This window comes from Kwoniella dejecticola, chromosome 5 (genome assembly GCF_000512565.2).
Source record: "Kwoniella dejecticola CBS 10117 chromosome 5, complete sequence".
In the NCBI taxonomy this organism is placed as follows: domain Eukaryota; kingdom Fungi; phylum Basidiomycota; class Tremellomycetes; order Tremellales; family Cryptococcaceae; genus Kwoniella; species Kwoniella dejecticola.
This window is the reverse complement of record NC_089305.1, coordinates 824,473-849,249: the sequence shown is the minus strand read 5'-3', so window position 1 is coordinate 849,249 and position 24,777 is coordinate 824,473. Positions and strand designations below refer to the sequence as shown.

General features: G+C 48.1%; 12 protein-coding genes across 12 annotated transcripts; 7 read left to right on the top strand and 5 right to left on the bottom strand.

Moving 5' to 3' along the window:
• Positions 1–172: 172 nt before the first annotated feature.
• I303_104413 (uncharacterized protein) lies at positions 173–2,153 on the top strand (the record flags this gene model as incomplete). Its single annotated transcript, XM_018407906.1, has 7 exons — positions 173–445; positions 619–713; positions 842–1,012; positions 1,093–1,418; positions 1,498–1,640; positions 1,734–1,902; positions 2,023–2,153. The coding sequence occupies 7 exons, from the start codon at positions 173–175 to the stop codon at positions 2,151–2,153; spliced, it is 1,308 nt and encodes a 435-aa protein (XP_018263117.1).
• Positions 2,154–2,485: 332 nt separating this feature from the next.
• On the bottom strand, positions 2,486–3,595 carry I303_104412 (60S ribosomal protein eL30; the record flags this gene model as incomplete). Its single annotated transcript, XM_018407907.2, has 5 exons — positions 2,486–2,506; positions 2,599–2,713; positions 2,833–2,902; positions 3,243–3,291; positions 3,512–3,595. The coding sequence occupies 5 exons, from the start codon at positions 3,593–3,595 to the stop codon at positions 2,486–2,488; spliced, it is 339 nt and encodes a 112-aa protein (XP_018263118.2).
• Positions 3,596–4,110: 515 nt separating this feature from the next.
• I303_104411 (uncharacterized protein) lies at positions 4,111–4,569 on the top strand (the record flags this gene model as incomplete). Its single annotated transcript, XM_018407908.1, has 2 exons — positions 4,111–4,277; positions 4,443–4,569. 2 exons carry the CDS (start codon positions 4,111–4,113, stop codon positions 4,567–4,569), a joined length of 294 nt encoding a protein of 97 aa, XP_018263119.1.
• Positions 4,570–5,231: 662 nt separating this feature from the next.
• Positions 5,232–6,849, top strand: I303_104410 (uncharacterized protein; the record flags this gene model as incomplete). The annotated part of the gene is made up of 3 exons (XM_018407909.1): positions 5,232–5,974; positions 6,144–6,392; positions 6,570–6,849. 3 exons carry the CDS (start codon positions 5,232–5,234, stop codon positions 6,847–6,849), a joined length of 1,272 nt encoding a protein of 423 aa, XP_018263120.1.
• A 335-nt stretch (positions 6,850–7,184) lies between these two features.
• Positions 7,185–8,646, bottom strand: I303_104409 (isopentenyl-diphosphate delta-isomerase; the record flags this gene model as incomplete). The annotated part of the gene is made up of 5 exons (XM_018407910.1): positions 7,185–7,345; positions 7,465–7,578; positions 7,726–7,863; positions 8,126–8,320; positions 8,484–8,646. The coding sequence occupies 5 exons, from the start codon at positions 8,644–8,646 to the stop codon at positions 7,185–7,187; spliced, it is 771 nt and encodes a 256-aa protein (XP_018263121.1).
• Positions 8,647–9,355: 709 nt separating this feature from the next.
• Positions 9,356–10,066, top strand: I303_104408 (uncharacterized protein; the record flags this gene model as incomplete). The annotated part of the gene is made up of 4 exons (XM_018407911.1): positions 9,356–9,375; positions 9,447–9,498; positions 9,596–9,800; positions 10,008–10,066. 4 exons carry the CDS (start codon positions 9,356–9,358, stop codon positions 10,064–10,066), a joined length of 336 nt encoding a protein of 111 aa, XP_018263122.1.
• Positions 10,067–10,674: 608 nt separating this feature from the next.
• I303_104407 (uncharacterized protein) lies at positions 10,675–12,312 on the top strand (the record flags this gene model as incomplete). The annotated part of the gene is made up of 6 exons (XM_018407912.1): positions 10,675–10,744; positions 10,835–11,005; positions 11,139–11,357; positions 11,453–11,483; positions 11,547–11,624; positions 11,703–12,312. 6 exons carry the CDS (start codon positions 10,675–10,677, stop codon positions 12,310–12,312), a joined length of 1,179 nt encoding a protein of 392 aa, XP_018263123.1.
• Positions 12,313–13,132: 820 nt separating this feature from the next.
• Positions 13,133–14,505, top strand: I303_104406 (uncharacterized protein; the record flags this gene model as incomplete). The annotated part of the gene is made up of 7 exons (XM_018407913.1): positions 13,133–13,350; positions 13,488–13,595; positions 13,662–13,755; positions 13,852–13,942; positions 14,015–14,133; positions 14,227–14,345; positions 14,430–14,505. The coding sequence occupies 7 exons, from the start codon at positions 13,133–13,135 to the stop codon at positions 14,503–14,505; spliced, it is 825 nt and encodes a 274-aa protein (XP_018263124.1).
• Positions 14,506–16,162: 1,657 nt separating this feature from the next.
• I303_104405 (uncharacterized protein) lies at positions 16,163–16,883 on the top strand (the record flags this gene model as incomplete). The annotated part of the gene is made up of 3 exons (XM_018407914.1): positions 16,163–16,252; positions 16,358–16,779; positions 16,853–16,883. 3 exons carry the CDS (start codon positions 16,163–16,165, stop codon positions 16,881–16,883), a joined length of 543 nt encoding a protein of 180 aa, XP_018263125.1.
• A 579-nt stretch (positions 16,884–17,462) lies between these two features.
• On the bottom strand, positions 17,463–19,175 carry I303_104404 (uncharacterized protein; the record flags this gene model as incomplete). Its single annotated transcript, XM_018407915.1, has 2 exons — positions 17,463–18,653; positions 18,753–19,175. 2 exons carry the CDS (start codon positions 19,173–19,175, stop codon positions 17,463–17,465), a joined length of 1,614 nt encoding a protein of 537 aa, XP_018263126.1.
• A 1,468-nt stretch (positions 19,176–20,643) lies between these two features.
• I303_104403 (uncharacterized protein) lies at positions 20,644–21,586 on the bottom strand (the record flags this gene model as incomplete). The annotated part of the gene is made up of 4 exons (XM_018407916.1): positions 20,644–20,830; positions 20,910–21,023; positions 21,119–21,176; positions 21,274–21,586. The coding sequence occupies 4 exons, from the start codon at positions 21,584–21,586 to the stop codon at positions 20,644–20,646; spliced, it is 672 nt and encodes a 223-aa protein (XP_018263127.1).
• A 1,072-nt stretch (positions 21,587–22,658) lies between these two features.
• Positions 22,659–24,212, bottom strand: I303_104402 (uncharacterized protein; the record flags this gene model as incomplete). Its single annotated transcript, XM_018407917.2, has 8 exons — positions 22,659–22,683; positions 22,764–23,006; positions 23,081–23,150; positions 23,242–23,381; positions 23,486–23,711; positions 23,786–23,883; positions 23,946–24,057; positions 24,143–24,212. 8 exons carry the CDS (start codon positions 24,210–24,212, stop codon positions 22,659–22,661), a joined length of 984 nt encoding a protein of 327 aa, XP_018263128.2.
• Positions 24,213–24,777: the final 565 nt, after the last annotated feature.

The window sequence follows — 24,777 nt, the reverse complement described above, 5'->3', positions numbered from 1 at the left end:
GAGGAAATTGTCGTCCGCCTTGATCAGTCGAGGACTTACCAGAATCAGCACGTAGATCGGAGTCACCTCTGGAGGACATCAATTTCATCTCAGTCCCCCGACTCAGTCCAGAATAAGCTTCGGCGCTCGACGAGAGCGAAGTAGAAGGAAGGACAGACAAAACGGCACGATAATGGACGATCTGGACAGATTACGAAAACAATATTTCTCCTTATTTCCCGTCTACTTGATAACCTTGCCCGAACCTCAAGTACTTGCCTCAACCGACGCTCAGAGATACCTCGTGTCCAAGCTACTTCTGCTGGAAGACGAAGGAGCCCTGGAAAGCGAAGGCTCGACGAGAAGGGGGGGCAGACAGCCTGAAGATGGATATAGGAGGAATTTCTGGAGAAAAGTAGTGGACCGTATGGAAATTGGTCTTCGGGAGTCGGGAGATGATGAGCTGGTGAGTCAAGTTTGTCGAATGCCGTGACCCACTCTCGATATGCAGAAGTAATCTTCTTCCTATGCTAAATGAACCTGGAGAACGCAATCTGGACTACTCAGAGGAGATTACGAATGACTTGGTGCTCTGCTCTGAGCTGATCTGATCTGTTTGGGCCTGTCGCGTTATCACAGGAAATCGATGAGAGGTTCTACGATGTCTTGACTGACCTGATGGTCTCCACTTTGTCATCCAATTCTAGCTCTGCTGAGGCAGGGCCATCTTCAGCGTAAGTCGACCTGGTAGCAGAGTCCAGCTAGCTGCAACGCTTGATAGCATTATACAAGGATCTCCTACTGCAGCGAACAATGATTGCGGTTGTTAGTCGAGTTGAGCTGAATCCTGGACTTATGACAGACCAAAAACGTCTTTCAGAAGCTTCATCTATGATAGTCCTTCAACACACCCTCTTTGCACCTCAAACGAGAGAGGGGAAGAGCACGGGCGAGGGCTACGGCAGGAAAAGGTCATTACGTTGTTAGAAGAGCAGATCGCCATACAAGGAGGTACAACTGGTTTGAGAACATGGTCAGTCTGCTTGTGGACCCTTTGGATAGATCGAGCTCGATCCGTCGAGCAAGTCAAGGACTGATCAATGGGTATCGCAGGACCGCAGCACTTCATCTTGCTCATCATATCCTGCATAACCCCGATCTGGTCTTTACAGATCCCGCCCTCAGCGAGAATGGCGTAGTTGAATTGGGCGCAGGGACGGGCTTCATATCGATCTTATTAGCTCAACTGGGGATGGGCGTCATCTCCACTGACCTAGGACAAGACGACGAGAGCGACGGAGCCGGCGATCACCAGGACGAAGAAGATGCCATGATACCGCATGGTGTTGGTGCTGGTGCTGAAATTGACAGGACGGATCAAACTGGGCATTCGCAAGCTCAGACTCCTCTAGCGAGACTGCAATACAATGTATCCCTCAGTGAGTCAAGTCAAGCTTAAGCTGGAAAGTGGTATGTTGTGCTAATCCTATGTGAATTCCGGTTGATTCTAATCGACAGACACGGCTCACGCCATGAACAGCAGCAGCAAGATCATGGTCAAGTCCCTAGACTGGACAGATGCTCATTTACCGCTGGACCAAAGACCTGCTATATGGAGATTGCTAGACGAAGAAAAGAGAACAATCGTAGCTGCTGATGTGGTACGCACTCCCCAACTTGCACTCTCGCACTCTTGCATCTTTTGCGAATGAATATCGGTGAAAGAGGCGTTCACTGATTTTGAGCCGACTTAGATATATGATCCAGACCTAGTACCGCCTTTAGTCAACACTATAAACACCTTGCTGAGCCCAAATGCCGGGCGAAGTGAAAGTGTGGAAGGTGGTAGACAAGCGAGACAAGCGATCATATCAGCTACGATCCGGAATCAAACGACTTTCGATATTTTCTTGCACACATGCAGTGAGTGTCTGCTTCCTCGCCTCCTCCCTGGCTTCCGCTGCCCGCGCGCGCCAGTCATCATGCACACTGATGAGGTAGGTACATGAAGCTGATGAGATTGTACTCGTATGATGGATGTAGAACAAAGTCATTTAGTTGTCACGTTTATGGATTTGCCTCGGTTGGACGAAGAGAATCCGACCTTTTGGGATTCGGCGTTAGATAAAGGGACGGAAGTCAAAGTCATGAGAATAACGCGGATGTCAAGTTGAGATGCAGTTGTTTTCCCTCAACCTGACCGAATTGCTTTCAGCATCTGGAATGTCCCGTGCCTGCTCGGCTTCGACATTTCGTCCAGTGTCTGCTTTTCAGCTGCTGTCCGAGACTGAAGATCGGAAATCGTAGCTTATACCGCTTTCCAGTGCTCGGCGACACCTTGGACCGCCCGGATCAACGAATATGAACCATGTTCGGTCCGGAGCAGATGATGAAACATGAACCATGAACAACGCGCAACGCGCAACGCACGATGCGCAATGTGCAATGAACGCGATCGAGTACCCGTATAAATACAATGCATGAGCTGAAATTACCTGCATCACGTTTAAGCGGTCTCGACTTGGAGCTGCGAAGGCGGACATAACGAGGTTCGTCAGTCTCTAATTGCTATGCTGGATCCTTGAGGTCCAGAGTGCCAAAGCCCAAAAGCCCACTCACAAGGTCAGAGTCCCCAGCGTCTTGGATGGACATCACACCGACTCTGTAGAGCTTACCGGCGGCGGTACCGAGGTCGACGTTAGATCCGTCGTAGTGGTGGACATTGGTCTTGGACCTGCAACACGCGAAGAGATTTTTACAAGATCAGCGTCTGCCCATCTGCGAGACGGTAGAAAAAATTCTTGCTTGACCAGGAATACCCAGAGACAAAGAGACGGAAAACGGAAAACTCACAACATAGCGTAGTACTCAAGCTCGGACTTTCTGATGGGGGGACAGTTCTTGGAGATCAAGATGAGCTTGGCTATTGGTGTTTTATTTTTTTAATAATTTATTGATTTGGTGTGGTTGACGGTCGGTCATTAGGGGAGAGGTTTATCGATGTCCATCCAAGAACGCATCATGGGATGGTCAGTAGGTTCGAGATAAGTATGACGAGTAGGATCGGTCATTTGATCAGGTCGAGGATAGTGACGAAGCAACAAAGACGAATCGTCAGCAAGGAGAACCTTCTCAGCCTTGCGGCTCCAGCCTCCATAAAACACAGGAATGATCCGAAGAGCAAATACAGTCTGCTATATGGCTGTTCCTGTACTGCTCCTTGGATCACCCATTGGAGTTTTCGATTGGGATGTCCAACTCACATTTTCCGGATCGGAGTTGCTTGAGAGCTTGCTTGTAACCGAGGGTGAACTAGACAGACAATCACTCCAATCAGCACTTCATTCTTCAGTTTCGTCGTTCTCTCCCCCTTTTCCCTCTTCAAGACAATCGTTTCCACTCTTCTCCTATCACTCTTAATGACGACCATCTTCCTTAAATCCTCGAACAGCTGACGCCCTTCCGCCTGTAATACCTGTGTTCCATGATTTCTACCACCTAATTGAGAACGCTTAAGCTAAACCAAACACACCTTTCCGGACTTGACAACGAGTTGCAATCTGGTGTTGATAGACTCGGAGGCCTTGGCGGACTTGGACTTCTTGACGGGGGCCATTTTAGCTGCACTTGTTGATGTCTTTTGACGGGTAAAAAGATGTCAAGTGTTTTTTTTTTGGTTTTTGAGGGTTGAGAAATCAAGAAAGTAGTTCGACACAAGCGTAGTGTGAAAAGGTTTTGTGGTAGTGAGCACGAGGAACGGTGGTATGGTGGTATGGTGAAAATTGAAATTATGGCTATACGCCACGGTGGCAGTTTCGCTTTTCGGCGTTTCAGTGACGGCAATTCAGTTAATTGTGGCACTGTGTGTGAGCGACGGAAGCAATTTTGTGGAACATGAGACATCTTCGAGATTTCGGATGAATGCATAATAGCAGAGCGACATGACTGATGTCGTTGCCGCTGAGGCATACACCCAGTCCACGAAAGCAATATAAGCAGTCAGCAGAGACAAGAATCACACGCAAAACTACCAGTCATCGCAGGGACGCGCTTTCTTACACAAAACAAGCATCATCCAGGACAGAATTACCTCGTATTGAAAGCTAAATCCCTTCCCCAGATTCAGTCAAGATGGCATCGGCGACTGTTATTGGGCTCAGTCTGTTAGGAGCAGGTTTAGCAGGCAGAGTGGGATATCAATTATTCAGAGCATCAGCGAGTGGGGCAGATAAGTTCTTGAAAGGTGGTTTTAAGGGGAAGATGGATAAAGCCGAGGCATTGCAAGTGTTAGGTTTAAAGTAAGTCATCCATTTCACCGGATTCCGTCGCATAAGTATACGCATTTTTCGTGGACGGTCATCGCTGTATCGGCAGCTATCCTGCCAGATTGTCTCATCGTACACGATTGTAGAAATTGAACCCATGGCTTCACATAGCTGACATAGTGCTTGTACCCCATGTAGAGATCCGATAACGACGAACAAGTTGAAAGACGCTCATAGGCGACTGATGTTGGCGAATCATCCGGATAGAGGTGGTTCGCCGTATTTGGCTGGGAAAGTGAATGAAGCGAAGGGGCTATTAGAGTGAGTGCATGAGCATTCTTCCCACAAAAGAGACGTCGGAGGAGATCATTGCTAACTTCTGATATCTCTTCCTTCCTCTTTCACTCATCGTTTCGATCCCCCTTGCTGTTTCGACAATCACCTCATTCGATGATCTCCCACAATCACTCTTTACGTCGGACTTACAGCAAAGAAGTCAGGCGCTAGTACCACACTCTTAGCAGTTCAGGCGACCAGAAGCTGGGCAGGGGACGAGGTGACCATGAAGCGATAATTGGGATATCGCGGTCATAACATATCAATAGTATAATCATTGTATAACAGGGGGATTCTTTTCCATTCTTCGCTCCGGCACTTCACGTATACGTATACGTACGTATACGTATGACACTATGACATTAGCATGCACTTCTCACTCATGGGCTTTGGAGTGATCCCTCAAGTGTTGTCAGACGACGACTTCGTTGCTCGAGGTTTGTCTCTCACTTTACCTCCACTTTTCCAGTTCGAGTGAAATCCAAGATTTTCCTGCAGAACATATATCGTACATTCACTCCGTTACCGCACGTATAGCATAGCCCAGCTTGATCGGCCTCTACATCCTCTTCCCAGCGCTTCGCGATCACAATCTTCCCTTCTTCGACTCTTTGCTACCCGCAGAGGCTCAGTCAAAGACATCCCTTCGACATGACACACGACCCGGACGCCAGCGAGGCTCAACTCTATGCCGATTTACCTGAACCTCTCGTCCTTCCCCCTTCAGAATTGCTTGCGAACCACGAACCCAACGTCCTCGCCCCTTTAGTCCGATGCTCCAAGCTCCCCTTCCGGCACCTGACCTCGCTATACGAGACGCACATCACGCATACACCCATGATACTCGCCGAGGAATTCTCTAGAGCCCAAGTCGCCCGAGTCTCCGATTTCTCCACTTCGACTTCCGAACGGGGCGTCTACTGGATGACCCCTTGTGATTCCTCCAATTCCAGTTCTAGTTCTAGGAAGGGCAAGGAAGTGATTCGTCTCACTCATCCTGACGACGATCCCAAATCAGATTCAAATTCCAATCTCACCCACCAAAGGGGATCGGACGACTTGATCACCTACCATAACGGAATATACGGAGACAGACTGCCACCAACACCCACAAGGCCCAACCCGCATGCAGAATTAGTCAGAGGAAATTTGATTGCTCAATTCGCTTCGCCTACAGCCAAGTCCCTCGTAGATGCTGCAGAGCTTATATCGCCCTACGTCGATGGGATAGATCTGAATTGCGGGTGTCCCCAGCGGTGGGCGTACAATGAGGGAATTGGGTGTGCGCTGCTGCGCAAGCCTGAGCTGGTCAGAGATATGGTCAGGCAGGTGCGGGATAGGATGGGATGGGGCTGGAGTGTTAGTATCAAGATACGGATTGATCCTGATCAGAAGTGAGTCGAGTCGAGTCGAGTCGAGTCTCGAGTGTCCTGAAAGTCAATTCTTCCCATGGGTATAACTCACAAATTATCATGTTAACACAAAATTCAAACATTCCACCTGATCTGCATGTATGAATGCTGATAATTTGAGCTGATAACGTTCGTGCGCCGCATCGAATAGACAGACCGAGACACTCATTCGGAATGCCCTGCAGGCAGGTATCTCGTACCTCTCGATCCACGGTCGAACGCGGCATCAGCCCTCGACCGACCCCGTCAATCTGGAGGGTATAAAATTCGCTGTGAAAATTGTCAATGGCGAGGTACCCTGTACGGGTAACGGAGATATTTGGACATATGACGATGTGTTGACTATGAGGGAGAAGACCGGGGTCAAAGGAGTCATGGCTGCTAGGGGATTACTTGCGAAGTGAGTGGAAGGGGATCCATATCCCATTTGGATTTCATATGTTCCTTCAACAATACCTTACCCACCTTTTCTTCTGTTCTCTTCCCTCTTTCGCCTTTGCCAGATCACATGTCAGCTCGAGAATCGATGATTAGAACGCTAACAAAAAAAATTACCTCTACCCGCACCGAAACGCAGCCCCGCATTATTCGCGAGTTACTCTTCGACCCCCTCACACGCCGTCTCGCAGTTCATATCCCTTTCTACAAGCTACGGACTCATCTTCCCACTGTTCCACCGGCACTTGGCGTACATGCTGGAAAGCGATTTCTCACGGAACGAGAAAGTCTGGTTCAATTGTCTGAGCAGTAGTTCCGCCGCGATCGATTGGCTGGAGGGTAGAGGGTTAGATTGGAAATCGAAGAGAGGAACAGTGTGGGACGCTAGACAAGGGAGAGGCGTGATGACTGCTTTATAGCGACAAATCGCCTTTCACTGGGACCGCAAATAGAACTGCGACTACGCGGTCCGTTCTACTTGATGCCCCGAAGTGGGTATGAAGGAGACTTTTTGTTGTTGTATTATAGCATGAAATCATCAGCCGCAAAGACGGTAGGATGGCACGACTGGACTAGACTAGACATGGATATAGTATAATGCATGGGTTAATCGTATATTACTGAAATTGAAATTGAATCGCCTAAAATGATATATCTAACGTCTAATTAATTTACATTGGAAATCAAAATCAAGTGTGGTGATGTAAGAATGTCCAAGAACCCAAATAGAATGGAGGTCAATTTAAAACTCAGCTTAGATCATCTTGATCAATTCGCCGACTTTGGGTCCATTAGCCAATACACTAGCATTGACTTTACCGCTCCCCTCGGCTTTTGACTTGGCGAGCATTTCGTCCCACCATGGATATAAGAGATCTCGGGCGATGAGCTTGAACCAAGGAGTGAACGAGTTGTCTATATCATAAACGACATTAGCCACAGATCCCGAACGAGAACGTCGTATTAATCTGGAAACTGTCATTTCGGACAATGGAACAAAGAGAGTGAAACTCAAGCTCAAACCTATGACTCACCCGAATCCGAGAACATAGCTTCCAATTCATCTTTCGAGACATACTTGGCATCGCTGACTTCGTTCGGATTCAAATCCAGGTCCACGTCGATAGTCGAGAAAAGGATGTAATCGACTGCGTCATTCGCAAATATGAATGGCGTTAGCTACTGGCCCCGCTATGACTTTTCGCTTCACATTGAAGAAAGAACATCGCCGACCGAGAGCAGCTCCGCGCACGCAAAATGCTGAGTTCTGGAGAAAAGTTAATTAGATTACTCACTCTCGTGTTCTCCCCACAATCCATCACTGGGTGCCAAGTAGTGGATCTTGGTAAGGTAGATGAAGTCTTCCGACTTCAATTGCGTAGAAGGTATACCGAGTTCTTGCGGTAATTTTCGAATAGCCGCTGATTTGACACCTGCGAGTATACGATAGTGAGAGTCAGCTTTCATGAAAGGTTGGCCGATATGATCGATATCTGATGTATTTTCACCGCGATCTTCACTATCTTCACTATCTCCGATGACATTCATCACAGGATAGTCGCCTCTAAATTCGGCTCGAGTGTAGATGATCTCGAGAGATCCGAACGCCCATCACGTTGGAATCTGCCTCAATGGATATGGCGCCCAGTGGTTCCCCAAGAAAGAGAACATGGGACGAGGCTAGGACATACTCACCAGCTTGATCCTCCTCGACTAGCTCCGACTTGATACTCAACGGATGCGAACAACAGGTATTCGTCCACATACTTGGGAAAGTGATCTTCTCGTCTGCACGCTTCTGTAAAAGCAATCGACCGTCCGAGGGCCTGAAGAGGAACACCGAGAATGCTCGGTGGAGTAAACCAGTATTTATGTTTGCCATCAAATGACCTGTAACAATGTGCAAGTAGAGTCAGTAGGCATGTTTCCAATCGCATGTAGACATTTGATAACGATAATGATGGCGTTTTGCAATATTTGACGAACAGGACTTGAATACACAGGTTACCAGCGCTAAGAAGATAGGAAGGAGAGGATGAGAATGATCACTCACACGTCTTCTTACTATCTTCGCCATACACTTTGTCCTCGGGTGTCACAAGTATACATCGTTCTTCCATCAATTTCACCTGTTCCTCGTCGTACGCATCTAAGCTTATGCTGGCTGAAGCTGCGGGTAAAGAAGGTGGGATGGTCTCGATGACTGCCGTCGTCATCTTGGAGTCGGTACGAGTTTCTCTTCTGGGGAAGCTAGAGGAGATTGAGAAAGAGAATGAGAACTAAAAAAGAGCGTAGGTTATATAATTGTACGATGGTCAATGACAAGATGACTTTTCGCAATAACATCGTTCGACAAAAACGCGCTTGCAGTATGTTGAGCGCACAAGCCCGCTTTTCATTCTTTCTTATGTAATCATCCCGGGGATGTCTGCTCGCTGTGCCTTTCCCAGTGGATTTGAGGAAAATCAGATGACCCCCTCTCCCACTTCGTCATACATTTCACTCCTCAATTTAATCTTGAAGGTGACATGTGAAAGCGCTTTCACAGAAATACGACGTTCTTGTGTTGATTCTTGTCCTCACGCCCAGATCTCGCTCTTGTCCTGGCTATTTTCTCACCAACTGCTTACTGAAATACTGAAACTTGGATGGAAACTTTGAATATCGAAGCTGACAGGCACCGAGCATGCTAAACGTGCTTTTACTTTTCGTGTGACTGTCTCGAGCGAAGCAAGATGAATGAAGAATGAGGTCACCAGACTTATGTAGGCCATACGCAATATTGCTTGCTTGTGCAGACATCTGAGGTATATATGCCTGCTCCACAAACTTCAGTGTTCCATGGAATTCTCGCTCGTTCACATACCTAACAATTACTAAGATACAACTCACATACAAAAGCAAACTACAAGAGCTATACTAACGATGTCTTCACCGCTCAACGAGTGAGTCTGGTCATGTCCAAACACTGGTCCGCACTTGCTTGTGTATAGAGGGATGCTAATGTCTCTACCAGTACTTCGATGCTTCCCACCGGAGCTCAAGGCGCTCAACCAGGCGTCCAGAACGTAAGTCACTCTAATCGCCATCCTTGATACATCCGACGGTAATGTCAGATCATCTTTTGGCGGTTAGCAATGAATCTGACGCTGACGCTGAGCCCAGACGTCCACCTCTTCGACCGGGCGAAAAGACGATATGCACGCTATGGGCGGCAACATGTCCGGGCATACCGGCGTACCCGTTGAGAGCGGGTATGAGCACCATCATAATCCGTTCAAACACCCTCATGATTCGTGCGAAGCCGAGCCTGGCTTGATCGAGTCGACCGACTTGGCGCCGTTGAATCATGAAGTCGTAGCTGAGGACCGTGAGTTAATGGTGCTTTCTCCTTCTGAAGCTTGTTCTTTCCCTTCTTAGTGCATCCACTGCTTATCGAACCTACTCCACGTCCTTTCACGTCCTTTGCCAAGATGACCTCAAGTGGACGCGCTCTTCTTCGCTTCCCCTTCCAATCAACGCGCAGAGCACATGCCATAACACATCAGCTGATAGTTTCTTGCCGAATAACGCTTAGATCCCACCAAGATGGGTATGGGCCAGCAGACCCAGTCAAGAGCAAGCAAGAACGTGTAAAACCAAGTCTCTCAGCCGAACCCTAAACTTGCTGTAATCAATGGTCGTTAACGTCCATACTGTGAATTTATCGAGTCTGAGTTGGAGATCGAAATTGGTATTTCATGATAAATCAGCAGAAAAAACGAGAGTACAATCAGTGAGATAGTGTGTATCAGATCACATATGCATGTGACCTGTCTTTGTTCCCTATCTACTCAGGTCAGTCTACATGTCGCGCTATACGTCCATGCGCGTTGGACGAAGCCTGAGACCGCTATTGCATGATGAAGGATCGACGATCTCTGCTGGGCGTGGAGTGTTTCAGGGCTTCATTCATACGAACCGATTAACCGGTTGAAACGGATCAAAATGACGACAAGGGGAAACTTCTCCACTCACTACTACAGATCTCCAAATTCAATTCATTCTCTATCGTCCTGCGAACATACAACCAGACGACACATACACTCCTGTACATACTGTACACATCCCATACACCTGCTTCAGCGTCGTATATAAAGCAGACCGGTCACCTTTGAACGTTGTTCGTTCGTACTTCGATACAGCAATCCCCAGAAATCGATAGACATCTTCATCAGGGTCAAACATTCTGCTGGACAACCAGTATGAAGCCTTTATCCGTTGTCCTGGCCGCTGCGTCGGTCTTGCCGACAGCCTTATCATGGGGAGCTGCAGGTGAGCTATACGCTATCGTACCCTCATGGGTCGATGGTGCGGAATGATGAGGAGATCTCACTAATGCTGCTTTTCGTGCAAATGTACTAGGCCACGAGATGGTAGCTACCATCGCTCAGATCCACTTACACCCCTCGACAAGGCAAAAGCTATGTGATATACTACCTGCAGAAGCCAATTGTCATCTGGCTCCCATCGCCGCTTGGGCAGATACAGTCAGGAATAGGTATAGGAATACAGCTCCGATGCATTACATCAACGGTGAGTATACCCACTTAAGTATCTCATCCAATCATCTAGAGTGGAATATACAAGGCACATTCAATACGATTCCGCTATTCAAGCCCCTTCATCAAGGCTTAAGGCTGGAAGTATGCTAATCCATTGAGCATAGGCGTCGATGATCATCCCCCCGACACATGTGAATTCGGCGAACACGGCTGGGTCAACGAAGATGTCAATGTCGTAACGGCCATACAGAACTTCACGCGGACTGTCATGGATGGAAAGTCTGCTCAGGATATAGATATACCGCTGAGGTTCTTGGTCCATTTCGTCGGGGACATGCATCAGCCTTTACATTTGACGGGAAGGGATAAAGGTGGAAATGGAGGTGAGTTCATTTTGTCTGATAAGTACCATTATGAACTGAAACGCTATCACGTATATACTTAAGCCAAGAAGCTGACCCATGATGATGACCACTAGCGATGTTCTTGTTTGAAGGGCGTCACCGAAAGTAAGCTGCCAAAGATGTGCTGATACTTTCAAAGCAAGGCTGACTGACGTTGAATCCGCGCAGTCTGCACTCTGTCTGGGACGGCGGTATCATCACTAAGAACATCCGAGAGCTGGGCAATTATACCACACCTCTACCATCGTGAGTCCGCCATCCACTTGCGATGATGTCATACTATGGCGTGTATCAGGCTGACATCGTCATTTGATGTGAATGCAGCAAACAAATCGAGTCGAATTTGCTTGGCGCGATATTCGACCCCTACGTCCGATGGATTGTATGGGAAGGTATCCGAGAATGGTGGAAAGACGACCTGGAATCATGGTTATCATGTCCCGTCGATGGAGATCCGTTCCCGCATTCATTCCATACCGACATCCCAGCTTCTACTCCGGCAATACTGAAAGGTTACTTCCGAACAGCTTCCTCGCTAGTTCTTTCGATCTTACCTGGATCTCTATCGGCTTTGTCAGAACTAGCTTATCCCATCCCCACTAGGGAGACAGAAGGGTTCGAAGATCAAGCTATAGCTTTACACCCCACATCGCTCAGTGCGAAAGGAGGAAATATGACTTTCCCTTCATGTCCATATACCTGGGCAAAACCTATACATTCGCTCAATTGCGATATCGCTTGGCCGAAGGAGTACAAAAATAATTCCGCACCCCTCATCGAGCTGGACACGGATAAGTACCTAGGAGAAATTGGCAGGCAGAAGACAGTAGAGAAATTGATTGCTATGGCTGGACTGAGGCTGGCGAAGATACTGAATGAGGCCTTTGCGGAAGAGGGTCAATTGTTGGGTAATGGGTTGTATTTCGATTATTGAGGTGAAGGGGTCGAGAGGCGAGATACGGTGATGTTGTGGATAGACGATTTTTGGTGAAGTATAGTCACACTTCTTGTCTTATCGTCTCTTGTCTTGTCTTGTGCTGTCACAGCTTGATTACTGCCGTCTTGTCAACCTTGTTTGCGCCTCATCATGTCTTTCGATGATGTACAACCTATGCATATGGATAATCTTGTCATAGATGCTGAAGGTGAGGACACGTGTTACGTAATTTCGTCGATCGTAGTTCAGCTTACCGGTTGACGACCGCTTGAAACTTGCCTTCTGGGAGGGTGCGTATATTGCTAATTCGTCCTCATTCATACCTTGCTTGCACTTTCTACCGTATCATCCACAAATTTAAGGGTCTGGTACCGTCCACATCGCTCGACAACAAGCTACAGTCAAGTCATAGAGCTCGGAATCGTTTCGAGCAAGAAAAGGTTATTTAGTCCGTACGACATCAAACTCCCTATACTCCTCGAGTGAACCGTGCTCGAATCTCGATAAATACCGAATCATCTGCCAACCTTCCCCCCTCCCTCCCCCGAATCGCCTTGTCCACTGCAGCAAAGCTTTCTTCATCATCAACACTTCTTTCTCAATCCAACTTGATCAGCCCCCATCAACAGTATCACCCTCTACTAGCTTCCACCTCGCAGAAAGCTAGCTAGTCAACATAAACCGACGGAACCCCCGGCCGGCAGGCTCGAGGCAAAGGCACCATCCCTCCCGTCCATTCTTACCGCCTTCTCCACCTTCCTTCGTGGACGTCGAGCTCGGTCTGGAACAAGGACTAGGATCTGAAGGGGACATAACGATGGATATTAATGGCGCCTCCTCAGCTGCCTCTTCGTCCAGACATACGATAGACTCGCCTGTGCATTCTGCAAGTACGTATTCACGGGGGTACACGAGCCCGATTCCGACTCCGGTTCCAGCTCCGCATCTGGGATGGGGCATGATGGCTGAAGACGACAATGTTGAGCGGATGGGGAGTGGACCTGGACCGATGGGAGGAGGGAACAACGAATGGAGGTGAGTCTGGCCTGCACGTCATCTCGTATCCCGCTGGGTACGCAATGGGCCTGATATTGGGGAGGGAAGAGCTCGAGAGGTCAACGTTGTGAGGGTGGGATTTTCAACTGATCCGTACGGTCTTGCTTGATCGATAGATACGAAATGCGTAGAGAAGCGCAGCAGATCATTCCTGGGCTATACCTCGGTCCATTCCAATCTTCGACCAACCTGAATAAGATGAAAATGATGGGTATAACTCATGTGTGCGTGCGCAAGGCTATTTGACAATTATCTATCTGACCATTTGATGTTCCTTGTTTCCCGAGCAGGCTATGTATACGAGATAGAAAGGAATCAAGCTTGATCTATCCTCGTTTTCCCACCGAGTTCAGGTATATGACACTGGATATAAGTGATAACTCTGTAAGTCAGGCTTCCTTCTACTCTGATATGGTATTCTACACTTGGATGTTTGCTATATTCGCGCTGACGGATCCTTGTGGTGTGATGTGCATATAGGATCAAAATCTCATTTCGATCTTCCCGAAATGTGTAGACTTCATAGAGGAATCTATGAACATGAATGGCGTCGTGCTGGCTCATTGTAATGGTAAGCTCGGCTTTCACCCTTATTCGAGCTTCGAGAAGAGAAGTAACTGATCGTGTTTGGCACGGTCGACAGGAGGGATCGCTCTTTCGCCGGCTATAGTAGTCGGGTATCTTATGTGGAAGTTCAGCTGGACGGCGGATCATGCGTTGGCTTATGTTCAGAGTAAGAGGTATTGCGTCAGCACTATGAGCGTGAGTCGTCATTCTTTGCTTGTCCCCGATCGCAATATAGTCATCTGTGCTCTACTCATCGCGACAGGATAACGGACTGATGGCTGCGCATAGTTCCAAAATCAGTTCAAGGAGTACGAACCGATACAGATGGCTCAGAAGATGGTGCAGCAGGTTGGGTTTGGCGCCAGGACGGGCAGCGCCCATAAGAGGCAGGTGGAGGATGAAGATATGTGAGTAATTGATCGTGTTTAAATGCAATTGTACCTTCGTCCCTTTGACGTGGACTTACAGCTGAATGACTTGGTTGCTCTCAGTGATGACGATGATGACGATGACAGAAGGAGGAAACAACCGATGAGAGAGCCCATACGGGAAATAACGATGGAGTAGGCTATAGTCAATCCAAGACGTTGCTCCTGGACCCCCAGTTACGCAAATACGGCTCGAGACGACAATCCTTTCGATGTATACATTTTGGGCATTCTGGTTTCCTCTTTCTACTTCTTACGACTATGTCTTCTTACGACTATGTGATGAATATATATGACTATATTGATCAAGCTCACTCTTTTGGACAACCAGCATGGATGGGTTAGCGGCATCATGCGACTGTCATCCGTTTGACCGTTCTGAGATTATACAAGCTTCTCGTGGTGCATATAGGGATTAGGCTAGAGTTGCAAAGAGATCTGTCATGTGCAAGGTGAATCAAGATTGTAAAGAGGTTGCAAAAGCGACCCACATTCAGCACACCCGTGGCGGTGTGTATTCTACCTCAAGTCTCTCAGTCTGTGAATATGACATCGAAGTTTCTAAGATGCTTGACAGAGCTCCGTTGGAAGGGTCTTCTGGCACCACGTGTTAGTCGTTGGCGATGCTACCATCGCTTGGATGTCCGCATTGTGTGTGTGCGCCATTGCTTTGATGCATCGTTGCTCCGGGTCATACATGCCCATCCGACCTCCGAATTTGTTTCTCACTCTTACACAGGCGTCAAGGAAAACGGGGACTTACCAGAACCATCAAACTTTTCGGAGGAAACATCTGTGCTAGTCCTGAAGGATGCCGTAATGATGTCGTGACTGGTTGGGATTCCAGCGGTTTAGTGCCCAATCGAGATGATCGGGCAAAGGGATTTTCTTCCGCGGTAACGGCATTGGCGTAGGCACGTAACCGGATTCGGATCGTCTTTTGCTCATCCGACATGCTGGAATTAGGGTCTTCCAAGCTGGACCTTGAAATATGCTTTTATCGTGCCCTTATTTGATACCATGCTTTGGTGTTCCCCTTTCAGGCCGCACGAGATGTACAGAAGTACGGACCTGAACAAGGTCCGAGCTCGATCCTACAACCACGACAACGCCGCTTAGCAGAGTTCAGAACGTGGCGTAGGATATGCAGTATCAAGATTCCATGGCTTTGGGCAATGGCGTTTTACGAGTAGGAATGTATGACGAAGTAAGTAGAATTTCGGACTTCTTCGAAGGTTTCCTCGATTTATCGGTGCTTTTTGCCTTGACACCCCCGTATGGAATGAAGTCAACCTCAGCACAGACTATATACCTCACCGCTCATCATCTCCTTAACATGGTGTGAGCCCGAACAGCTCGACGTTGAAATTCAGGAACAGAAGGATCCGGTGGTGGTGATACACAACGTACAGCACCAAGCCCCAAGCTCATGTGGGAGATTTTCAGTTGATGACTAACTGAACAAAATGAGTTGAACAGACCGTTCATGTGGTCCCATTCCAGAGAACGCTGACCTATATACCCCTCGATCGCATTTTCAGTCCTTGATATTTCTTCTTCTTTTCCTTCCTCATGTACACTTGAACATAGCTTGACACTGTCCGTTGTTGTTTTGTCATATCGATTGATTCGATTCTTCACTTCTCTTCGACCTTGAAGGCTCACCACACATTCTTTTCTTTCCTTTTGCTCTCTTCACTTCTCGCTGCTGGTTCAGCAAGTCGTCCAACTGTCAAACACTCTTTCAACCTTCGAATCCCAACCATTGAAGTGTGACAAAGATCCGTCTTTCCAAGATGTTCTCACTTAATGTCATTCTCCAGACCCTCGCTGTGGTCGTGCTCTTACCCCTGAGCATCGCAGCTCCAGCCCCCGACTCCATTTTCGTGAGTCTCATCCTCATTCTTATTACTTTCGTCTCACACAGAACACAGCTACAAAAACATCTCAAAAGTGACAAGCTGACAAGTGTTTCTTCTCGACCTTGATAGCTCTTACAATCCTCCACATTCAAACCTATGGGCTGTTCAACAACCTTCCACCCAACTTCGATCCTACGTCAAGTCCCCTCGCCTTTCGCATGTTTCTCCCGGTGCTCCGAAAAACAAATAGCCGCTTATTCGCAACTCCAGAGCGGGGTCCTGTGCGCTTGCGGGGGCGAGGATATGATCTCGGACATCACCATTGAGAAATGCAGAGATAACACTTGGTACCTCTTCAACAATTCTGAACTTTCCTCTTCTGCAACCTCTTCCACCTCCACCGAAGAGACAGCTACAACCGAGAGTGGTACTGCGGCCACGGCTGAGGCTGGAGAAACCTCCAAGACGGCCGGAGGATACAAACTTAGAAAAAGAGATAGGTTGATGCCTTTCGTTATGATGCGTAAGAAATCCTTGGCCTCCGAAAAAAGGTGAGTCGTGCAACCCCTTTCTCATCCTCCCTCATCGTAGTGGAAACGGTACTGATACGGTATCACCTATCAGATCTACAAAAACCATCGAGACTAGTCAATAATTGAAATCTAAAACGCCCATCCCCCCTCCTCCCGTCATTCATTTATTCGATCAATCGACTTTCCTCTCTACACATTCACCTTAATGTGTAACGTCCTTGCGACTTGAGCCGCTCCCTGCAGTTGGAGAGACCTAGTGCAAACCAAACTCTCCTGTCGGCACCTCTAGGTGCACCTTTCAGCTCAGACAACCTGGACATTCTCTTATAATCCTCCTTTCTTCTTTGCCGAACAACAATATATTTTGGGTTCCTTTGTACGCATTGCGATAGCTACAACATATAACCAAGCAGAAAAACATGCAAACATAATTCAGAAAGAATCATGCCACGAACGCAAGGACAACTCAAGCTGCATGCGCTGACTCGCCATTGTATGATACACCATTGATCGGTTTACAGATTGTCATGATTAACCAAAGCATTCTCTGTACAATATGCCAAAGTCGGATCGCTAGAACGGCACTCTCCGCATCAAATGCTGTACAACAATCACGCTTCACCGGAATTGACTGCCTTTGTTCGCTTGATCAAGGCTTAGAAGGATCGATTGTCCAGTTTATCCTCGTCCAGATGTCCGGCTTAAAACCAGCCACCTCTCTTTATCCAGGCTGTCATCTCCTGCGCAGAATCTGATTCGTCTCCTTGGGACGCGGCTTTTTTCTCTTCCCTTTTACCCGGCGAGACTGATTTTAGGGCTTTCCAAAGTCTCTTAGCTGGAGATACATGTTCATCCCTATCGTGATGTTCCGCATCTGGGTGGTCCCCGCTGACTGAGATAGCGTGTCGTTCGGAAGGGCTGATTGGCGTTCCGATGGCTGTATCTTTGGTGTTCCTCCTCCCGAAAGGCGATCTCGCAATTCGTGTAGGCGTTTCTGGGGTTCTGGGGTTGATCAGTGGCGTTGTATGAGTAGGAGTTTGCGTCTTCGCCTTCATCTTTCTGGGAGAAGTCCTTGGAGGCGAGGGATCGACTTGAGTCCATTGTTTTGGCGTCTGCTTGAGGGGCGAAGATGGGGTGATATTTCTCGTTTTCTGTCTTGAGGGAGTCGTGGGTGGAGTGAGTCTGCCTGGGGAGTTGCTTCCACTTCGCTGAGCCCACGGGATGGGCGTGGTATTCCTTGAAGAAGATGAGAAGGAAGAGGCTCTCGTGATGGTCCGAGGTAATAATGGTGGCAGAAAGTCATCATCGTCATCGTTGTGATTACCTTCGATAGGCAAAGGCGTGTAATATCTTGTCGAGGGGAGCTCTTCGTTGGAGGTGTTGGGTCTGGTCACGTTCCATGCCGATTGTGATTTGTGCTGATATATTATCTTGTCGACGGGATTTGCGTCCGACATCTTTGCGGTAGGACTAGAAACCTGGTCTTCTTTGCCGGGATTCCTGACTGAAACATGCCTTTGGCTTTGCGCGGCAGGCGAGAGCGGAGGACTGAGAGGTTTGACCCTAACTTTGAGGGAGGGATACGGACCGTTCATATCTGCTCCAAAGAAGGTACCACCTCCTCTCGCTCTCCAGCCTCCATCTTCGAGCTCGATAGGAATCGATCCCTTCCTCTGTTGTGCGCCCGAGGAAGGTTTAGGGGTATGTATGGCGAGCCAAGTCTCTCGATCTCGCCAGGGTTGGCTGATAGAGGTGGATGATGTGATCAGCTCAGAGAATGATCGGGATCGCCGATGACTTTGTCTCCTATCTCGAGGCGTGGGTTCGTTAAAGCCGTGGAAAGGGTAAGGGGACTTGGGAAAAGTCGAATGAATTAAAGGGGAAGGAAGTAGCTATAAGAGTGCAGTATCTCGTCAGCTCAGGTTCAGTACGTAGTAGTATCACCGGTCATACTGTCTACGGATAAGCCGTTGTATGTAAAGGTGACTCACCTGAGCATTCTCAGAGCCAGCTTTGGAGCTATCTTCTGCATCCTCTCCTTCGACCATCGATCTCTTCCTGTTCTTGATCAATTTCGAGGTCATCCTATCTTTCGAGGGGGAGTTCTCGTTCAGCTGGAACTTGATTTTGCCTCCTTGCATTCTTGTGCCTCGCTGATTGTCTTCTTCCTTGTTGTTGACGTCCTTGATTGAACCGAGATCCAGCGTGTCAAAGTTTTTCTGATCGAGTATGATTGATAAGTCGAAAGGCTCACTTTCACCTGCGCCGTCAGAGGAAGAGGTGGACGTAGAAGTGGAAGGGGAAGGATATGTGTTGGATCGTTTCGTTTTCCTTGATGACGAGAACGACTTTGATCTGGAAAATTGCAGGGTGATAGGTGATTTAGGTCGATTTACGGAAAGTGATAGGGGCATGATGAAAGATGAAGTGAAGGATAGGATCAAATGAGTGTACGGTTTCTTATTGTGATTGCCTGGTCGTCAACGACTGGATAAATGAGTGATGGTAATGATGAAATCCGGGGGAAAAGAGGGTGAGCAGTCTCAAACTTCTCTTCTCCTTCTCCTCGCTGTTTCCGCTGTTTGATCGACAAAAAACGAACATATGCTTGTGGGTATGGTTCTAATCGGATTCGGAGTTCGGCTAAAGAGTAAAGCTGTGTAGTGAGTGTGTCCTTCGGCAGATGAGTTACTGGGAGGACGAGAATCAAGCTGAAAGTCATCGAAGGGGTTATGACTCTTTATATGGTTTCAGGCATGCAGTCGAAAAGGACGAGGGAGAATCAGTACGTATCATTCAGTAAGCAGGTTAAGTGAAAACACGACCAAGATAGACTTAAGCTCTGGGTGTTACCGTTCCTCATCCATTCCTCATGTTCTCCCTCCAACAAATTAATCAAAGGTACCCCCTCGTACCTAGCGACATCAAAATCGCAGAAAAAAGAAGAACAGACAAACTCAATTTTGATGGATATCCCCGGCATATCGGTTGCGAGCATCCCTCGTCCTTTGGACCGGGCCAGGTGAATTGGCCGATTGAGAGATAATGGAGTGGAGATAGACCTCATCGTGATGTTGAGAGATCCTTGACCATTGTGAATGCGAGATTCTCGTATCCAAAGATGTAGAATCGGAATAACTAATCTGAAGTGAGGAAAAGAGGTGTTTCGAAATGATCGGTAAGAACATGTCGAATTGAGGGGTCGTGTCTGTGCCTGATTGAGATCTGGACTTTGCTTAAGACAAGCGTGTAAATGGGGTTGTTGAGGTGACGTTTCATCGATTTTCGGATTTTGTCGAAAGCTTAATCCTAGTTTCTGTATCAAGCCTCGCCGTTTCATCGTCCTCTGTAGCCAACACGACTGTCAGACAGTCAGGTAGCCTGTCACCACGCAGTTTAGGCACACGATTTCTGACACGCAAAACACGGATTGAATCCTGGAAGGAGGACGCGATTGACTTGCGAAAAAAAAACAGAATATCAAAAAAAAAAAGAAATAAAAATCGGCGAACGTGCGCGTTACACCTTACTGGCTTAATCTGTCTGGACTCCGATCGGATGAAGACAGAAGATAGTGTCCATATCTGTCATCCTGAGGAGGACTTTGTTGCGTACTGTAGAGTCCCATCGACGCTGGCAGGATTACATGATGAATTGAGGATACATCCAAGACATGAAGGGGCGTATAAAGTATGACATATAACGTGGAGCGTGAGCGTGAGCGTTACGGCATGAAGTGAATATGCTATGGTATGCAATGCAATGCAAGGATGGACTGTTGTATGTATGCTAAAGAACGTGTATATGTGTGTGTCTGTCTGTTGGGAGGATCGATGTTTTCGTCAAGTAAGAAGGCTAGGAAGGTTAGGAGGAAAGACCTGATTAAGCGAAAGCCAAACCGATGACACCGGCGGCAACAGCAACCAAACCTCCGTTGACGACTGCTCTGGACATAGCGCCGGAACCAGCTGAAGCGGAGGCACTAGCGGCAGCCGAAGCAGCAGCGGCACTTCCAGAGGATCGGGCTGAAGAAGCGGCGGAAGCACCTGAAGCAACCGCAGAGGAGGCTCTGAAATTACAACGCAAGAAAGTCAGTGTGTGCTCGGCTTGGAAGGAAATATCGATATGTCTAGTGGAGTTGGACTCACTTGGAAGCAGCAGCTGAAGAAGCTGATCCGGCAGAGCTCATAGCTCCGGCAGAAGAGGCGCCTGAGGTTACGGCGGCGGCGGCAGTAGCGGTGGACACAGCAGCAGGGGTGGAGCTGTTGCGCAGGTGTTACCAATAGTTAGCATTATTCTCTCGAGTAGCGAAAGATGCCAGGAGACTGGAGAGGAGGCGGAAAGAAGAGATACTCACGCTGAGGCAGCTGACGAAGTAGCGGCAGCAGTCAAACAAGCCGAGCTAGATCCTTCTTCTGTATGAGTCAAATGAAAGGAAAAGTCACATCAGCTCAGAGTCTTCATGTCGGGTCGGGAATGACACTTGGGCAGAGCAGAGAGCGGGGAACATACGGATGGTAACAGCTTGATTATAATTGACCACCCCAGTAGAATCTGTGACCTTCAAAGTGATGGATTGACCAGCTGCGACGTTGACAGTCCATGTCAAGGAGTTACCCTGTTGTTCACCTAAGTCTTGGAGAGCTGCGGCCGAGGGTTGACCCCCGGGGATGACGGCAAGGTAGTAAGGAGCGGTACCTCCGGTCCAGGAGAGTAAAGCTGGTTGACATTGGATGAGGGAGGCTGGGGTGGAGATGGTGAGGTCGGCTCCAAGGGCGGAGGTAGCGACGGCGGCAAGGGTGAGGAGAGTGGTCTTGGAGAACATTTTGATGTTTAACGAGTGTCGAGTAGAAGGAGCGAGATGGATAGGATTGAAGTGAGGTGAAGAGCAAAACTTCTAGTTTATAGGAGATATGTATGCAATGAGGAAACAAGAAAAGATCAACAGGATCTTTATATACAAGGTCATGCATCGTTGTTTATCGTCTCCATGCATCGACTTGTTTTGGGTGTATCCTGCCAGTCAGAGGGGATCGGACGAATAGAAACCGAGCTGGTTAAAATCGGTTTGAATCTCCCTGTAGGATCGGTAGGCACAAGTGCAGTGGAATGAATGGGTCATCAGGGTAAACGAGAGATCATCGTCATTTTAGACTAGGGTGTGTCCGTCGTATCTGTTCGCCGAGGTCAAATTTCCCTACTCTCTTCACATAAAGCAAGCGAGATCTGGGCCGGGACTAAGATATACAAGCCCGTCAAGCGCAAAAACCTGTTTTTCAAAGGAAAATCAGGCTCGACGCGAACCGCGTAGTTCCCCCGTTTACACCCTGACTTCTTTTGATCCCACTGACTTGTACCATTCGAGCGCAAGGGTTAGTTGAAGCGCCGAGGTTGACCAAAGGTGACAAACCCAATCCCAAATCGACCGGTCACGTTCTTAATGCTTTGCTCTCTGAAAGTGCGGAGGACCACGTTCAATCGAATGCTCAATCGATTGTGGATGCGCTTGGTGATACGGTTTAGAGCCGAGATTCATGTATCTCGAGTACAAGCTATACTTCTTACTTGCTTCAAGCCTGACTGGAATCGGTACGGATGACTTTGCTCCCGACTTCTACAAAAGAAGGGAGTAGTCAGCTTCGAAAAGACTTGGTATGATCAGGCATCCACATTTTCTGTGTTGTAGGCCGCCCGATTTGCGATCTGTGAGCATCGTGGGAAGCATGTAAAAGTGAGGAGTATTCACCTGCTGGGGACAAAATGTTGTTTGAGAGGGTGACAGTTCGCTTGCGTTCCGCTCAAAAGCCATGCAATCGTGAACACTGACCGTCCATACATACAACCTGCTCATTACTACAGATACAACCCAGACAATTCATAAAAGACCTATCAAGCCTCTAACCACGCTGCCAGAACCAATTGCTGTCCAAAACCCAGAGATCAGCTCTGAATCTCCTACCACAACACTATTCCTGCTCCTTCGAACCGATTCGACAACTCACGTTTTACCTTCGAAGCCTTTCGCACTGAGTTCCGCGACTTCCTCAGAAGTCAAGCTGAACGTCAGCGCTTTCGCATTCTCCCCTGCCTGTTTAGCATTCCTGGCTCCTCCAAGGGGAATTGCGCCTTTGCTGATGACCCAACCCAAAGCTATAGCGGAGATCGATACGCTGTGTTTCTCAGAAAGGGTCTTCATGTACTTGATCAAAGGGGCAATTTGTTCCCATGTGTAATGGTTGCTAAACCTGTGGAGAGGCAGGGTTCAGATGTCGATCACTCATTTGCCTGGGCACCGGGTGAACGAATCGTCCGAACGTACCTTCGTCCGCTGGGAATGGGATTAGAGGAGTTATACTTTCCCGTCAGTCTGCCCATAGCCAAAGGAGAATCTGCCCGGACAGTCGAATCTTAGTGAGCCTTGCGAATCGGAAGAGCAGCCCGCTTGATACAGCTTCGAAAGGTATTGATGATATAACTCACAAGCAAGACATGCGATATCTCTCTTCTTCATCTCAGCCAACAGCCCATTCTTCTCGGGGCCTTGACGCAGTAAGTTGTATTCGATCTGGTTGGAAGCTAGCTTCACATTATGTTTCGCCAGTACGTCCGAGAACTCGATCCTAATGCACGTTCAGCGATATCAGTCTAATCGTCAAGTTGGGATTCCTCTTCAGATGGCTAGAACGGTAGAAGCAGGAAAGGCGGCCGGGCAAACACTACGCACAATTCATCTTTACTGAAATTCGATACTCCCACATTTCTACACAAGCCCAACTTCACACATTCCGCCAAGCCTTTAGCGAGACTCTCGAAAGAGCCTAGACCGCTCGACGAGTGGATCTGATACAGTTCGACCGAAGGTAAACCTAATCGCTTGAGGGAGGCTCGTAATCTGTCGACTATGGGTGGATTGATCAGGTAGAAAGACCCAGGTCTGGGGAAGGGTAGGACTGAGGGAGCACGTGATTGAGTCAGCACGACAGGTTGAAGGGCTATAGAAGCAGGCGAGGGTAGGAGTATTCACATTTGGTAGCGATGTACAGGTTCTCTTTCTCTTCTTGCGAACTTTCCGAGATTAGCCCACCGATGATCTTCTCCGATTCTCCATTCCCATACACCTCCCTATCATAGAATCGCTCATGAGCTAACGATACCTTGAATGCCACCCCGAAGGAAAGACTCACGCAGTATCGTAGAATGTCAAACCTGCTTTGACAGAGGTCTTGAACGCTTCCTTGATATCGGGCAGTAGTTCAGGTTTGTAGCCCCAAGTCTTATCGCCCCACGACCAGGTGCCTACAAATATGTATGGTATCAGCAAGCGGCAGAAGAGAGACATGCGATGGGTAGCCTGGCCCCAGTCGACTGAAGATAGACTCACCTATGGCCATAGCAGGTACTTGTACTCCAGCGATGGTAGCATGTTTGATAGTCTGAGCTGGTAAAGCCATGATGTCTGCGTGTCCGTTTCCTTAATCTCAAAGTCGCTTCGTGCAGTAAGGTAGATCCGTTTTCTTACTTTCCAATTCGTTCAACAAGAATGATCCCTTGGATGGATTCGGTTCACTGTCAAGCTATATATACTTTCCGAAGTTTATATGGATCTGTCAACAAGGGCGATCGAACAACGGAGTTCGGTGGAGTTGGACGAGAATGGCCAATCCCCGCAAGATTCGGTTTGGCAACTGGTGGGCTTTTTACTATGACCAGACTCTCAGATTCGCGCGAATGAGATGTTCCTGCTTCGGACGGTGATGCACGCAAGCGTTCTACAACGGTGTTGTACAGTTGACGATCATGGGTCAGTATTGACTTATCGGAGACGGAGTATGGTCATCTCGACCGTGTCTGTCGTCGTAAACACCAAAAATAGTTTTGAGATGGTACTCCGTAATATTCGGTGAACGGCCAGGTCCAGCTGGAAATGATGTCATTTCCTCACCAGCCCACTACTGTGGTCTTGTAGTCGCTCCGGTTTGGGCAGAAATTTAGCTGGATATCTCAGCTTCTTTCGAA